This window comes from Salmo trutta, chromosome 1, assembly GCF_901001165.1.
Source record: "Salmo trutta chromosome 1, fSalTru1.1, whole genome shotgun sequence".
In the NCBI taxonomy this organism is placed as follows: domain Eukaryota; kingdom Metazoa; phylum Chordata; class Actinopteri; order Salmoniformes; family Salmonidae; genus Salmo; species Salmo trutta.
The window spans coordinates 75,285,991-75,302,842 of NC_042957.1; the positions used below are offsets into that span (position 1 = coordinate 75,285,991).

General features: G+C 39.8%; 1 protein-coding gene across 1 annotated transcript; it reads right to left on the minus strand.

The window, feature by feature from the left end:
* Positions 1–4,145: 4,145 nt before the first annotated feature.
* Positions 4,146–7,133, minus strand: LOC115207851 (immunoglobulin lambda-1 light chain-like). Its single transcript, XM_029775360.1, has 4 exons — positions 6,849–7,133; positions 6,444–6,769; positions 5,569–5,602; positions 4,146–4,719 (listed from the first exon to the last, which is right to left on the minus strand). The coding sequence occupies exons 1-4, from the start codon at positions 6,886–6,888 to the stop codon at positions 4,394–4,396; spliced, it is 726 nt and encodes a 241-aa protein (XP_029631220.1). The 5' UTR covers positions 6,889–7,133; the 3' UTR covers positions 4,146–4,393.
* Positions 7,134–16,852: the final 9,719 nt, after the last annotated feature.

Here is a 16,852-nt window from a genome sequence, read left to right on the forward strand (position 1 = left end):
CAGGAAAACTGATTTGTGATAGGTTATAGTTAAAGGTGAAACAAAGGTGTTCATTCATAGAGTTTAGATAAGCATGGAATTCCAAGAGTTCTTCTTGGGTCCCTGTATAGATCAGGAAAATGTCATCCAAATATCTCCAAATTAGGAGAATATTTGCAAGAAAGGGGTTAAGGTCTGCATTCAGCACCACATGTTTTTCAAACATTCCTAGATATAGGTTAACATGATTAGAAGCCATAGTGCTGCCCATCGCTGTCCGTTTGGTCTGAAGGAAAAAGTCTCCTCTGAAGAGAGAATAGTTGGAGGTTAGTAGCAGTTCAGCCAAATTCACAATACAGTTGGTGATGGGTAGAGCATTAGGGGGACGATCATTGAGGTAGAACATGAGGGCCTCCAGGCCGCCCTGATGGGGGATGTTAGTATATAGACTGGTTACATCAAAAGTACACAGAATATAATTTTTCAGGAATAGGGTTGTCGTGTCTTTGGCTATGCCGGATTAAGTGATATGACAGGCTAACTTATAAAATGATTTCTCTGTAATTAATATTACCTGATTAAGCTAATCATGTAAATGTAATTAACTAGAAAGTCGGGGCACCACGGAAGAACGTTTATAGAGCTGTTATCTTCCGAATAAACTCTTAAAATACTTAGTAATATTTTACATCGATAGCAGTCAATATTAACCCTTACCTTATTTTCAGTCTCATAATGAAAGTTGTAAATTCTTGGCTATCTTCACGAACCCTGGCTAATCAGCAATACAAAATTGGGTTTAATTATTTATTTACTAAATACCTAACTAATCACACAGAATTACAAATACACAGAATACAATGACGTCATACAGAAAACGTCCTGGTGGACGGAACCTGTATCATGGCTGGTTACACAAAGGAAAGGGGGTTGGGCTTGAATGAAAGAGCGGGAAGATTTAGGAACAAAGAAACAGCAGCTATGCTATCGTAAATACATTATCTTATGCATTCTAAATTACCGCCCATTTGGAAAAGGAAAATGCAATAAATATTTACTCTGAGCTGCGCTTCGGTAGATTGGTCGTAGATGCTGGCCGGGTTGGCCAACAGATCTTCCTGTCCTCGGAACAATGTCTCTGGTGGTAAATTGGATACGTGGTGGTATCTTCGTCCGTCTGTTATACTGGATCCATCGTCCGTCCTTTCCTAGCCCACGTCTACAGCGGCCGCTGCTAACTCAACGGCTAGGAAGTATCACTTCTGTAGTGAATAAGCTCAAAGTTCATACCAGTTCATACCATAGCTCACGCCGAGGTTGGCTTAGTTCTGTCCTTGATATGTGTGTCTCCTTCTAACGTCGAGGCTGCAGACCTTACGTACTGGAACTGGTGAATGTCTTTTCGTCAAAGGGTTATATAGTGGAGAGGGGGTGGAGGTGTTTCATCGTTTATAACCCCTGTCTTCTTCACAGGATTGGACCACTGATCGAGCAGGGCACTTTCCTTATGAAAACCCAATTCTCTCATTTGGAAGCTAAAATTACATTTAATCTCCTAACAAACAATTTCAATATCAAACATTTCAATTGCATAACAATTCCATGTGACTCTGATAACTAGAGGGTGTATACTTTCTCAGGTACAGTTTATGTCGTCCTGTCATCAATCATAATGTCTCAGATAACAATGAACTGACATACATACTCATTACGTTATCAAGCATATTTCCAACTGGTTTTATTTTCAAAAGATGGTTCCTTTCCCCATTTGTTTGATGTTCCCAGACTCTCTATATTTAACAGGACAGCAGTCCTTCAGTAGGGTCAGAGAGAGAGGGGAAGGGAGAAAGGTATTTATGGGGGGGTCATAAACCTTACCCACAGGCCAACGTCATGACAGGGTCCACAGATTTCAAAATATTAATAAAATCAATAGATTCTCTGGTATACGTGGGGAGAGAGATCACCCAGGGTTTCACAAAATGGTGGAGATATTCTCTGTCAGAGATTCGTTACCACTGACAATGGGCCTGCCTGGTATAGGTAGAGTCACGCTCTTGTGAATTTTGGGGAGAGCATACTTTATTATGCCCTGGTCAAAGTAGTGCACTATAAAGAGAATAGAGTGCCATTTGGGATGCACCTCAGTTTCAACCCCCCCCCCCCCCCCCCCACAGTTCTGAGAGGAGATCAAACAACCTCTTAATTTACATGAAGCTATAAATAAGGGGAGGAGGAGGAGGGGAGGAGGAGGGGAGGAGGAGCAGGTGTGTTCTGGGGGAGAAAGGGAACAACACATCACTTCCTGTAACTCAGTGTCAGAACTAGAACACGTTCCTGGTGAATGACTCTGATAACTAGAAATAGTAGATATGAAACCATCAGCTGGTCTTTGGGTGGGATTGAAACCAGTGGTCTACAGACAGCTGTTCCTGTTGTAAAGTACATGTAGATCTTTCCTCAGTCATTATTGGTGGTCCTATGTCCTCCTCTGGTGGACGTTGACAGAACTGCAGACTCTGTTCTGATCACTGATGCACGATGGGGTGAATCCTAACTTCCAATTAAGGTGAATCTTTATTTAGTCATGCATTGATGCCTATGGGAGACTAAGTGAAAATGTGTCTGAACTGCAAGTTAGGATTCTCCCCAATGTGAACAAGACCATACTTAGAGTGAGGGCACCAACCAGGACAGATGTGAGGAACCAGATGAGGACACAGAGAGAGAAAATGGAACAGGACAACGATTCATGTGGACTAGAGGAAGGAGGATCCCTAAACCTTAGTTAGACTGATATAGTCTCAACTGCATCACTACACTCTTCTCTGAGGAAGGAGGGTCCCTAAACCTTGATTAGACTGATATAGTCTCAACTACATCACTACACTCTTCTCTGAGGAAGGAGGGTCCCTATACCTTGATTAGACTGATATAGTCTCAACTACATCACTACACTCCTCTCTGAACCAGACCAACACAGAACTGAGGAGAGCTTTGTACTGACAACAGAGATACTGTACACTAACTTTCAATAACTTAATCATTTGTGATTGATTTGAAACTGCGTGATGGATTTAGTCTGGAAATTATTACAATGAAATACAACTATAATGAAATACAACTGTTTGAGCCACAAGGTGGAAGCATATTATAATATTTTATCTCTTCTCTTTCCCCCTGCTGGCAAAGATGTATGGAGAGAAAAGATTCATGAGTAAAATGTTATTGTACATTATAGTAAGACATACGTTTATAACACTATTGAATATAAACTATGAATATATTGAATTTATTTTGTTACTGTACTGTTGTTTTAATTCCTCATACAGTGAAAAGTACAAGCAAATATTGCCTAGGAAATAATCAAGTTTCCTTTTCAAATCAAATATTTTAAATACATATGGAAGATTATTAAATAGGTACTTTTAGAATGATCTTATAATACAATCATATCACACTAATGAAGGTTCTCAACAATGTGAAGTTCTAATTTAAACTAAACCTCTAATCCATCTCTGGTTATTCATTAACATTACAGTAAACCTGCTCTACATCCTGGATATCTGGATCATCTCTGGTGATTCATTAACATTACAGTAAACCTGCCCTACATCCTGGATATCTGGATCATCTCTGGTTATTCATTAACATTACAGTAAACCTGCTCTACATCCTGGATATCTGGATCATCTCTGGTTATTCATTAACATTACAGTAAACCTGCTCTACATCCTGGATATCTGGATCATCTCTGGTTATTCATTAACATTACAGTAAACCTGCCCTACATCCTGGATATCTGGATCATCTCTGGTTATTCATTAACATTACAGTAAACCTGCTCTACATCCTGGATATCTGGATCATCTCTGGTGATTCATTAACATTACAGTAAACCTGCTCTACATCCTGGATATCTGGATCATCTCTGGTTATTCATTAACATTACAGTAAACCTGCTCTACATCCTGGATATCTGGATCATCTCTGGTTATTCATTAACATTACAGTAAACTTGCACTACATCCTGGATATCTGGATCAACTATTTCTGGATCTGGACTAAAGTCAGAGAGCAGGCTGCTCTATTTGAGTTCAGTTAAATTCACCCTCATTTAGTGCTGCTATCACTGATGCTCATCAACATGATCAAATACAAACACGTGTTCTTTATAATGCTCTTTATTGAATATCCACAATACAGCAAAGCTCTAACTATTCTATTATAAATCTGCAAAGCAACCAATTTCAAATATAAAAAGTATACTTATCATATTGCCTATGATATAAGTAGTGGACATTTCTCTCTTTAATGGAACATAATGTATACATGCAGGTTAAACTTCTAATGAATTAATAATAACTTGAAAAGTGATGTAGAATATCAAATTGACATTACAATGGTTCTCAGGCTATTCAGTGCTGCATTCAGACTTCTTGATGCCTTTCTCAGCGAACTTGGAGCCCACGGTGACTTTACATGAGAACACTTTGTCCTGGTTCCATTCTGACGTGTCAACAGTCAGACAACTACTGAGTTGGAACGTCTTGTCGGCTTGCGGCACCGGGCCACTCGTCGCGATGTCGCCGGTGACCGGATTCCCGCCAGCGGTCCAGCTGACATCGGCGTAGCCCATGGCCATCTGACTGGCCAGACACACCAGGGTGACTTTGTTGGACTTCAACTCATCGCTGGACGGAGGGAGGATGGTCAAGACAGGAGGAGGGAGGGTAGAGTCTGGACCAATGGAATGAGCAGAATAAATATTACACAAAATCATTTGATATGTTAGTAGAATGAAACAGGGTTGTGTAGAATAAAAATATAACGTTTTCTCAAAGACTACAAACAATTAACATGTTGGGCTCAAAAAATGAAAAGGCACTAAAACCATGTAATTCTATTCTTACATGTTACTCACAAATCTCTGTTTGTAGATGGACTTATTTAGAAACTTTCTAAGTCTCCATACGTGACTTTTCAGAGGTAAAGCAGATTTCTGTGCAAGTGGATAACGAGTTCAGATCACTACGTTTAAACATAATCAAGTAGTCAGATGTGCTGAATGAGGGATACAATCAAACAGATATCCTACTTCTAGTCAACCAGCAAACAGAGAACTGTAATGTAGTAGCCTACAATGTAATGAATCATGTAGTAACTTTGTGTGTAACTACCATATACATGGTTTTATCATTATTTAATATAACGTGGGACCAACATTATAAAGGTTGATACAACTTTATGAAGCATTCACATTCAAATCTACCTCTAAGTAAATAGATTATTATTGTTAAGACATTATAAATGAGTAGTGTTGTCAAGTGACAGCAGTAACCTACATGTTGAAATAGTGCAATATGTTTATTAAGTTTAAATGTGAAATCAACAACTACAGATATACTGTAGGCTATGAAGATGTCACAATGTGTCCATGACACTTGATAATCCGTCCACAAAGTAGGTTATTTACACAAAATAAATATGAAATAAGAATATAATGTTAAATATTTAATTCTATTAACTATTATGTATTACAAAAAACCTTGAATCCAAAAATATAAGGTTAAAAGAAAAGGTACTCACCACTGACAATGAGCTTGGTTCCTTGTCCGAATACCACAATGATTCAGTTTGTATACAGAGCTTCACTCTCTCTACTGAGAGGAGAGGAACTGAAACATCCCATTCAGACAGAGCTTCACTCTCTCTACTGAGAGGACAGGAACTGAAACATCCCATTCAGACAGAGCTTCACTCTCTCTACTGAGAGGACAGGAACTGAAACATCCCATTCAGACAGAGCTTCACTCTCACTACTGAGAGAACAGGATCTGAAACATCTCATTCAGACAGAGCTTCACTCTCTCTACTGAGAGGACAGACAGGAACTGAACCATCCCATTCAGACAGAGCTTCACTCTCTCAACTGAGAGGACAGACAGGAACTGAAACATCCCATTCAGACAGAGCTTCACTCTCTCTACTGAGAAGACAGGAACTGAAACATCCCATTCAGACAGAGCTTCACTCTCACTACTGAGAGGACAGGAACTGAAACATCCCATTCAGACAGAGCTTCACTCTCTCTACTGAGAGGACAGGAACTGAACCATCCCATTCATACAGAGCTTCACTCTCTCTATAAACATCACAGGCTTTTCTAGATTTTCTCTCTATGAAGTAACAGTATATAGAATAGCATCATATTCTGCTGTTGGTGTCTGGTCCTTTTCAATCCATCAGTTAAAGTAATTTCCATGTGATGCAGTGTTGACTTGATGATGATGGTGATGATGATGTTCAGACAATGTCTTTGAATGATCCTTTATCTCATTGTAATCAATAATCACTGATTCACTTGAACTGACACGTCTGATTAAAGGCTTGTCCCTCTTTCAGTCAAAAAGGAGAAGTGTTGCAGTCAGAGTTTTTTGTCATAATGTAAATCACTGTGATACGAACTCTTCAGCAGAATCATCATATCTCTGACAGTAATACACTGTTGAGTCTCCTGCCTCTACCTGTTTAATGATCAACTGATAATCTAAGTCTGAGGTGGATTCAGAGTTGAACCGACTAGAGGGGAAACTTGGGCCATAATATTTAGAACTGTCATCGTCGATAAAGCTCAGAACATACTGAGGAACCCCACCAGGAACCTCTTTGTACCAATGGACATAGTTTCCATCAAATCTGCCAATGTTACAGTCCATAGTGACCTCCTCTCCTGTGGTCTTGGTCTGAACAGAGGGCTTCTGGGTCAACACTATTACACCATGAACGCCTGTTGACACAACACAATCACCATGAGACATATATATGTAAATATAAAGGTAAAAATAGAAACGTTAATGAAAACATACATGTTAGAGCAGTGATGAACGTGCAGAGTGTCCCCAGCATGTTGTCAGTGTGTGGTGTGAACGGCCCTTACTGTCCAGCTGAGAGATGAGCAGGGTTGGAGTTTGAGGAGAGGAGAGGCTGCAGGACCCACCTATAAAGAGACAGACTTGGAGGAACAGAGGGAGGGGCCTCTACATCTCAGCCTATCACCTTCTGAGAAGATGGACTTCTGATACATTTAAATTACAGTTACTATTAAGCCATCAAAAATGTGAAATATTTGAGATAGGACTAATTCATAAACATATTGTATATTTTATGTTGCATTGTAAAGAGCAGTATTCTGTTTCTGCTCAGTTATGTTTGTTAGTTTATATCAGCATGTCATAATATGTATAATAATAACATTATAATAATATTATCTGGACCTGATAGTGGGGTTCTGAACTAACAGTATATCACTAAATGACTGTTGATGTAATATGTCTCTACTGTAAACCAGGGGACTGTTCTGGCCTGGTTTAGATCTTATCTGTCGGAAAGATATCAGTTTGTCTCTGTGAATGGTTTGTCCTCTGACAAATCAATTGTAAATTTCGGTGTTCCTCAAGGTTCAGTTTTAGGACCACTATTGTTTTCACTATATATTTTACCTCTTGGGGATGTCATTCGAAAACATAATGTTAAATTTCACTTCTATGCGGACGACACACAGCTGTACATTTCAATGAAACATGGTGAAGCCCCAAAATTACCCTCGCTAGAAGCCTGTGTTTCAGACATAAGGAAGTGGATGGCTGCAAACTTTCTACTTTTAAACTCGGACACAACAGAGATGCTTGTTCTAGGTCCCAAGAAACAAAGAGATCTTCTGTTGAATCTGACAATTAATCTGGATGGTTGTACAGTCATCTCAAATAAAACTGTGAAGGACCTCGGCGTTACTCTGGACCCTGATCTCTCTTTTGAAGAACATATCAAGACTGTTTCAAGGACAGCTTTTTTCCATCTACGTAACATTGCAAAAATCAGAAACTTTCTGTCCAAAAATGACGCAGAAAAATTAATCCATGCTTTTGTTACTTCTAGGCTGGACTACTGCAATGCTCTACTTTCCGGCTACCCGGATAAAGCATTAAACAAACTTCAGTTAGTGCTAAATACGGCTGCTAGAATCCTGACTAGAACCAAAAAATTTGATCATATTACTCCAGTGCTAGCCTCCCTACACTGGCTTCCTGTTAAGGCAAGGGCTGATTTCAAGGTTTTACTGCTAACCTACAAAGCATTACATGGGCTTGCTCCTACCTATCTTTCCGATTTGGTCCTGCCGTACATACCTACACGTACGCTACGGTCACAAGACGCAGGCCTCCTAATTGTCCCTAGAATTTCTAAGCAAACGGCTGGAGGTAGGGCTTTCTCCTATAGAGCTCAATTTTTATGGAATGGTCTGCCTACCCATGTGAGAGACGCAGACTCAGTCTCAACCTTTAAGTCTTTACTGAAGACTTATCTCTTCAGTAGGTCCTATGATTAAGTATAGTCTGGCCCAGGAGTGTGAAGGTGAACGGAAAGGCTGGAGCAACGAACCGCCCTTGCTGTCTCTGCCTTGCCGGTTCCCCTCTTTCCACTGGGATTCTCTGCCTCTAACCCTATTACAGGGGCTGAGTCACTGACTTACTGGTGTTCTTCCATGCCGTCCATGGGAGGGGTGCGTCACTTGAGTGGGTTGAGTCACTGACGTGGTCTTCCTGTCTGGGTTGGCGCCCCCCCCCCCCCCTTGGGTTGTGCCATGGCGGAGATCTTTGTGGGCTATACTCGGCCTTGTCTTCGGACGGTAAGTTGGTGGTTGTAGACATCCCTCTAGTGGTGTGGGGGCTGTGCTTTGGCAAAGTGGGTGGGGTTATATCCTGCCTGTTTGGCCCTGTCCGGGGGTATCATCGGATGGGGCCACAGTGTCTTCTGATCCCTCCTGTCTCAGCCTCCAGTATTTATGCTGCAGTAGTTTATGTGTCGGGGGGCTAGGGTCAGTCTGTTCAATCTGGAGTATTCTCTTGTCTTATCCGGTGTCCTGTGTGAATTTAAATATGCTCTCTCTAATTCTCTCTTTCTTTCTTTCTCTCGGAGGACCTGAGCCCTAGGACCATGCCTCGGAACTACCTGGCATGATGACTCCTTGCTGTCCCCAGTCCACCTGGCCATGCTGCTGCTCCAGTTTCAACTGTTCTGCCTGCGGCTACGGAACCCTGACCTGTTCACCGGACGTGATTGTTGCACCCTCGACAACTACTCTGATTATTATTATTTGACCATGCTGGTCATTTATGAACATTTTAACATCTTGACCATGTTCTGTTATAATATCCACCCGGCACAGCCAGAAGAGGACTGGCCACCCCTCATAGCCTGGTTCCTCTCCAGGTTTCTTCCTAGGTTTTTGGCCTTTCTAGGGAGTTTTTCCTAGGGAGTTTTTCCTAGCCACCGTGCTTCTTTCTCATGCATTGCTTGCTGTTTGGGGTTTTAGGCTGGGTTTCTGTACAGCACTTTGAGATTTCAGCTGATATACGAAGGTCTATATAAATAAATTTGATTTGATTTGATTTGATTATCATGGAGGTTATCTGATACATGGAGTCTTCTGTTAGGACGGAACCATCTGGAATATCACTTTATCATTCATGGTTTGTGACAACTAGGTGTAATTGTTAATGACAACATTCTACTAAATGTGTGAAGGGTTTTGTGTAAAACACAAGCATGGCCTGTTCTCATACTGCAGATACACTGGTTCAGGATGACTTGACATTCAGTTAGTGTCTATATTCAGAACATCTGAAAGCAGAAGTGAGTGTGTTTGGTGAGGAGGTTTTTGTCATGGTGTATATCACTGTGATACGTTCACATTAACAGAGTTGTCCCATGTATTACAGTAATACACTGCTGAGTCTGTCTCCTCCACAGTATTAATAATCAAACGGTAATCTGATTTAGACTGATGATTAGATGTGAATTTAGGAGAGGAGAAACCAGAACCAAAGGTAGGAGCACTATTACCATGGTAGAACCTTATCACGTACTGAGGGACTCCTCTTGGAACCTGTTTATACCAACGAGCACCACTATCATCAACAGTCCCCAGGTTACAGTCCATAGAGGCCGTCTCTCCGTTCCTCACTGTCACAACAGCAGGCTTCTGTGTCACCACAGTCACACCACTGACACCTGGGACATAAGAAGATGACATGTAGTAAAGACAAACATACAGACTCATTATTTAATAAAACAGGAAGTAAAACCTCCTGGAAGTCAGACTCCTTACATGTTAGAGCAGTGATGAGAGTGCAGTGTCCCCAGCATGTTGTCAGTGTGTGGTGTGAACGGCCCTTACTGTCCAGCTGAAAGATGAGCAGTGTTGGAGTGTGAGGAGAGGAGAGGCTGCAGGAACCAACTATAAGGAGACAGACAGGGAGGAACAGGGGGAGGGGCCTCTACAGTTAACCTATCACCATGCCAGGGAGGGCCAGAGGGAGGACCCTCCTCCATTATGACTAATCATGTCATTACTACATTGGCTGGACATACTACAGAGCAAGTCAAAGTGTAGAAATATTTGGGTGTGTGGGTGGATGACAAGCTGAGCTTCACTGTGCATGTAGAGAACTTGATAAGGAAGCTCAAGCTTAGAATAAGTGTTTGTTACCGGCATAAGGCTTGTTTGTCTTTGCAGGCGAGGAAGGAGCTGTGCATTACTGGCGGTTTTAGATTTTAGGTTTTAGATTTTAGTGATGTTATATATATGCAGGCCTCAACCACTACCCTGAGAGCACTTCATTCAGTGTATCATGCAGCCCTTTGTTCATTACAAATCAAAAACGTCTAACACATCATTGTGATCTCCACAGCGCTGTTGGCTGGTTGTCATTGACTTTGCGTAGGATTAAACACTGGTATACACTGATTTACAAGGCCATATTGGGTAAATGCCATTATACCTCTGTTCTTTTTTATTCAGGTCGGTAAATAAATATCAATTACGATCCCATTCTCATTTGCTTCTAACAGTACCAAAAAATTAGAACAGGTCATGCTAGAAATAGTTTTAGTTACTCAGCTCCGTGGTCCTGGAATTCTCTCCTGAACATTTCAAAATTTGATGATCTAGTTTCATTAGTAGAGTTAACACTTGATCGATGTATATATCATAGAAGAGTTTAATTGTCTTTAGTACAGCTGTTTTTTAGTCAAGACTTTGGTGTTTTTTAACATAATATGTAATTGTTGTGCTGTATGTGTGTCTATAGTTTTGTTTAATGTTGTGTTAGTGTATGTAAATTGTTTTGTTTGAAACTTTGTTCCCCCTGCTGCTATTAGACCAGGTCTCTATTGGAAAAGAGAAAAACCTGAATAAATAAAGGTTAAATAAAAACTTACACATACATATATATATATATATCTCCATTATATATACATCTCTAGACATCAGTCAGGAAGTTAAAGCTTGGTCGCAAATGGGTCTTCCAAATGGACAATGACCCCAAGCATACTTCCAAAGTTGTGGGAAAATGGCTTAAGGACAACAAAGTCAAGGTATTGGAGTGGCCATCATAAAGCCCTGACGTCAATCCAATAGAACGTTTGTGGGCAGAACTGAAAAAGCGGGTGCGATCTAGGAGGCCTACAAACCTGACTTAGTTACACCAGCTATATATATATATATATATATATATATATATAACTGAGTCAGGTTTGTAGGCCTCCTAGATCGCACCCGCTTTTTCAGTTCTGCCCACAAACGTTCTATTGGATTGACGTCAGGGCTTTATGATGGCCACTCCAATACCTTGACTTTGTTGTCCTTAAGCCATTTTCCTACAACTTTGGAAGTATGCTTGGGGTCATTGTCCATTTGGAAGACCCATTTGCGACCAAGCTTTAACTTCCTGACTGATGTCTAGAGATGTTGCTTCAATATAGCCACATAATTTCCCTCCCTCATGATGCCATCTATTTTGTGAAGTGCACCAGTCCCTCCTGCAGCAAAGCACGCCCACAACATGATGCTGCCACCCCCGTGCTTCACGGTTGGAATGGTGTTCTTCGGCTTGCAAGCCTCCACCTTTTTCCTCCAAACATAACAATGGTCATTATGGCCAAGCAGTTAAATTTTTGTTTCATCAGACCAGAGGACATTTCTCCAAAAAGTACTATCTTTGTCCCCATGTGCAGTTGCAAACCGTAGTCTGACTTTTTTATGACGGTTTTGGAGCAGTGGCTTCTTCCTTGTTGAGCGGCCATTCAGGTTATGTCGATATAGGACTTGTGTTACTGTGGATATAGATACTTTTGTACCTGTTTCCTCCAGCATCTTCACAAGGTCCTTTGCTGTTGTTCTGGGATTGATTTGAACTTTTCGCACCAAAGTACGTTCATCTCTAGGAGACAGAACGCGTCTCCTTCCTGAGCGGTATGACGGCTGTGTGGTCCCATGGTGTTTATACTAGCGTACGATTGTTTGTACTGATGAATGTGGTACCTTCAGGCATTTGGAAATTGCTCCCAAGGATGAACCAGACTTCTGGAGGTCTACAAAAAAAAATTCTGAGGTCTTGGCTGATTTCTTTTCATTTCCCCATGATGTCGAGCAAAGAGGCACTGAGTTTGAAGGTAGGCCTTGAAATACATCCACACGTACACCTCCAATTGACTCAAATTATGTCAATTAGCCTATCAGAAGCTTCTAAAGCCATGACATCATTTTCTGGAATTTTCCAAGCTGTTTATAAAGGCACAGTCAACTTAGTGTATGTAAACTTCTGACCCACTTGAATTGTGATAAAGTGAATTATAAGTGAAATAATCTGTCTGTAAACAATTGTTGGAAAAATTACTTGTGTCATGCACAAAGTAGATGTCCTAACCGACTTGCCAAAACTATAGTTTGTTAACAAAAAATTTGTGGAGTGGTTGAAAAACGAGTTTTAATGACTCCAACCTAAGTGTATGTAAACTTCTGACTTCAACTGTATATATAATCCATGTTTATATTAATCAACACATATCCTTTTCCCTCCTCCATTATATAATCCATTATGTTTATATTAATCACTACATATCCTTTACCCTCCATTATATAATCCATGATGTTTATATTAATCACTACATATCCTCTACCCTCCTCCATTATATAATCCATGATGTTTATATTAATCTCTACATATCCTCTACCCTCCTCCATTATATAATCCATGATGTTTATATTAATCACTACATATCCTCTACCCTCCTCCATTATATAATCCATGATGTTTATATTAATCAACACATATCCTTTACCCTCCTCCATTATATAATCCATGATGTTTATATTAATCACTACATATCCTTTACCCTCCTCCATTATATAATCCATGATGTTTATATTAATCACCACATATCCTTTACCCTCCTCCATTATATAATCCATGATGTTTATATTAATCACCACATATCCTCTACCCTCCTCCATTATATAATCCATGATGTTTATATTAATCACTACATATCCTCTACCCTCCTCCATTATATAATCCATGATGTTTATATTAATCACTACATATCCTCTACCCTCCTCCATTATATAATCCATGATGTTTATATTAATCACTACATATCCTTTACCCTCCTCCATTATATAATCCATGATGTTTATATTAATCACTACATATCCTCTACCCTCCTCCATTATATAATCCATGATGTTTATATTAATCACTACATATCCTCTACCCTCCTCCATTATATAATCCATGATGTTTATATTAATCACTACATATCCTCTACCCTCCTCCATTATATAATCCATGATGTTTATATTAATCAACACATATCCTTTACCCTCCTCCATTATATAATCCATGATGTTTATATTAATCACTACATATCCTTTACCCTCCTCCATTATATAATCCATGATGTTTATATTAATCACCACATATCCTTTACCCTCCTCCATTATATAATCCATGATGTTTATATTAATCACTACATATCCTCTACCCTCCTCCATTATATAATCCATGATGTTTATATTAATCACCACATATCCTCTACCCTCCTCCATTATATAATCCATGATGTTTATATTAATCACTACATATCCTCTACCCTCCTCCATTATATAACCCATGATGTTTATATTAATCACTACATATCCTCTACCCTCCTCCATTATATAATCCATGATGTTTATATTAATCACCACATATCCTCTACCCTCCTCCATTATATAATCCATGATGTTTATATTAATCACCACATATCATCTACCCTCCTCCATTATATAATCCATGATGTTTATATTAATCACTACATATCCTCTACCCTCCTCCATTATATAATCCATGATGTTTATATTAATCACCACATATCCTCTACCCTCCTCCATTATATAATCCATGTTTATATTAATCAACACATATCCTTTACCCTCCTCCATTATATAATCCATGATGTTTATATTAATCACCACATATCCTCTACCCTCCTCCATTATATAATCCATGATGTTTATATTAATCACTACATATCCTCTACCCTCCTCCATTATATAATCCATGTTTATATTAATCAACACATATCCTTTACCCTCCTCCATTATACAATCCATGATGTTTATATTAATCACTACATATCCTCTACCCTCCTCCATTATATAATCCATGATGTTTATATTAATCACTACATATCCTCTACCCTCCTCCATTATATAATCCATGATGTTTATATTAATCACTACATATCCTCTACCCTCCTCCATTATATAATCCATGATGTTTATATTAATCACCACATATCATCTACCCTCCTCCATTATATAATCCATGATGTTTATATTAATCACCACATATCCTCTACCCTCCTCCATTATATAATCCATGATGTTTATATTAATCACTACATATCCTCTACCCTCCTCCATTATATAATCCATGATGTTTATATTAATCACTACATATCCTCTACCCTCCTCCATTATATAATCCATGATGTTTATATTAATCACTACATATCCTCTACCCTCCTCCATTATATAATCCATTATGTTTATATTAATCACCACATATCCTCTACCCTCCTCCATTATATAATCCATGATGTTTATATTAATCACCACATATCCTCTACCCTCCTCCATTATATAATCCATGATGTTTATATTAATCACTACATATCCTCTACCCTCCTCCATTATATAATCCATGATGTTTATATTTAATCGTTCACCACAGAGGTCAGAGGTACAGTAGAACAATGAGTAACTCAGTCCACCCCAGAGCAGGTCTAGAACAATAACTCAGTCCCCCCCTCAGAGCAGGTCTAGAACAATAACTCAGTCCCCCCTCAGAGCAGGTCTAGAACAACAACTCAGTCACCCCTCAGAGCAGGTCTAGAACAATGAGTAACTCAGTCCCCCCTCAGAGCAGGTCTAGAACAATGAGTAACTCAGTCCCCCCTCAGAGCAGGTCTAGAACAATGAGTAACTCAGTCCCCCCCAGAGCAGGTCTAGAACAATGAGTAACTCAGTCCCCCCCAGAGCAGGTCTATGAAGTGCCCGGGAAGCCAATATAGTGCACTACTTTTTTACCAGAGCCCATTGTCCCTTATAGGGCCACTGTCAAAAGTAGTGCACTATAAAGGGAATAAAGTGCCATTTGGGATGCATTCTCAGTTTCAGTTCTCTGGGCACCTGCAGACCCCCCCCCCCCCCCCCCCCCATCTTAATTTACATGAAGCTATAAATAAGGAGAGGGGGAGGAGGGGAGAGGTGTGTCCTGGGGGAAAAGGGGAGCAACACATCACTTCCTGTAACTCAGTGTCAGAACTAGAACACGTCCCTGGTGAATGACTCTGTTAACTAGAGATAGTAGACATGAAACCATCAGGTTTTTCTGCGGTGGGACGGAAGGATGGCCCCGCGAGACTAGGTGGGACTGAAACCAGTGGTCTGACTGGCGCCAAACTGTGCCGATATCCTTAGTAATTATTAGCGGTCCTCTGTCCTCCTCTGCTGGACATTGACAGAACTGCAGCCTCTATTCTGATCACTGATGCAGAATGTGAAACATACTTTAGCATGACACTGAGTCTACAAAACATTAAGAACACCTTCGTAATATTGAGTTGAATCTTACAAGGTCATAGTTCTCACTTATGCTGAAAATGATGCTGATGCCAACATCTAATGTTAATAACAGAGAACAGTTCAAAAATGTAATGACACCTTCAAACCCTCAACATTGGCTTTGCATTCAAATCAAATCAAATCACATGGTTAGCAGATGCTAATGCAAGTGTAGCGAAATGCTTGTGCTTCTAGTTCCGACAGTGCAGTAATATCTAATAAGTAATCTAACAATTCCCCAACAACTACCTTATACACACAAATCTAAAGGGATGGAATAAGAATATGTACATATAAATATATGGATGAGCGATGACCACGCAGCATAGGCAAGATGCAATAGATGGTATAAGGTACAGTATATACATATGAGATGAGTAATGTAAGATATGTAAACATTATAAAAGTGGAATTATTTAAAGTGACTGGTGATCCATGTATTAAAGTGGCCAGTGATTGAGTGATTCCAGCATCCTAAGGTAAAATAGAGGCCGGTGACGTAGTCCAAATTACCTGGATGCTTCCTCAGTTTAGGATCTGGGTCGTTCCAACAAACGGTGCCTGTTAAAAAGTGTAGCTTGGTCCAAAATAACTTTTATTTTTGTCATAAATAGCACATATTCGCCTTCATAAACAACGTTTTCCCATCTCAAGAGGTTAAATAAAGAATTTACTATAACAAATGCCTATTAAGTGCCAAATAAAGTAACAGGGCTGATGATTTCTTCTTAAATGAGCCATGAATCCCCTTGTGACAGCGGGCAGTGGAAGCTTGTTGTGTGCAAAAAGGAGTGGCAATTGAATGCAAGCTTCACAAAAAATGTTTTATTGTTAAAACATTTCCATCCTATCTATCAATGG

Bases quoted from the DNA above. Each gene is read 5' to 3' on its own strand.
- LOC115207851 (XM_029775360.1), bottom strand. From the start codon at position 6,888: ATGCTGGGGACACTCTGCACGTTCATCACTGCTCTAACAT. The intron at 6,770-6,848 runs GTATGTTTTCAT...TTGTGTCAACAG, and splicing joins GTTCATCACTGCTCTAACAT to GCGTTCATGGTGTAATAGTG. The intron at 5,603-6,443 runs GTATCACAGTGA...TGAATCATTGTG, and splicing joins ATGATTCTGCTGAAGAGTTC to GTATTCGGACAAGGAACCAA.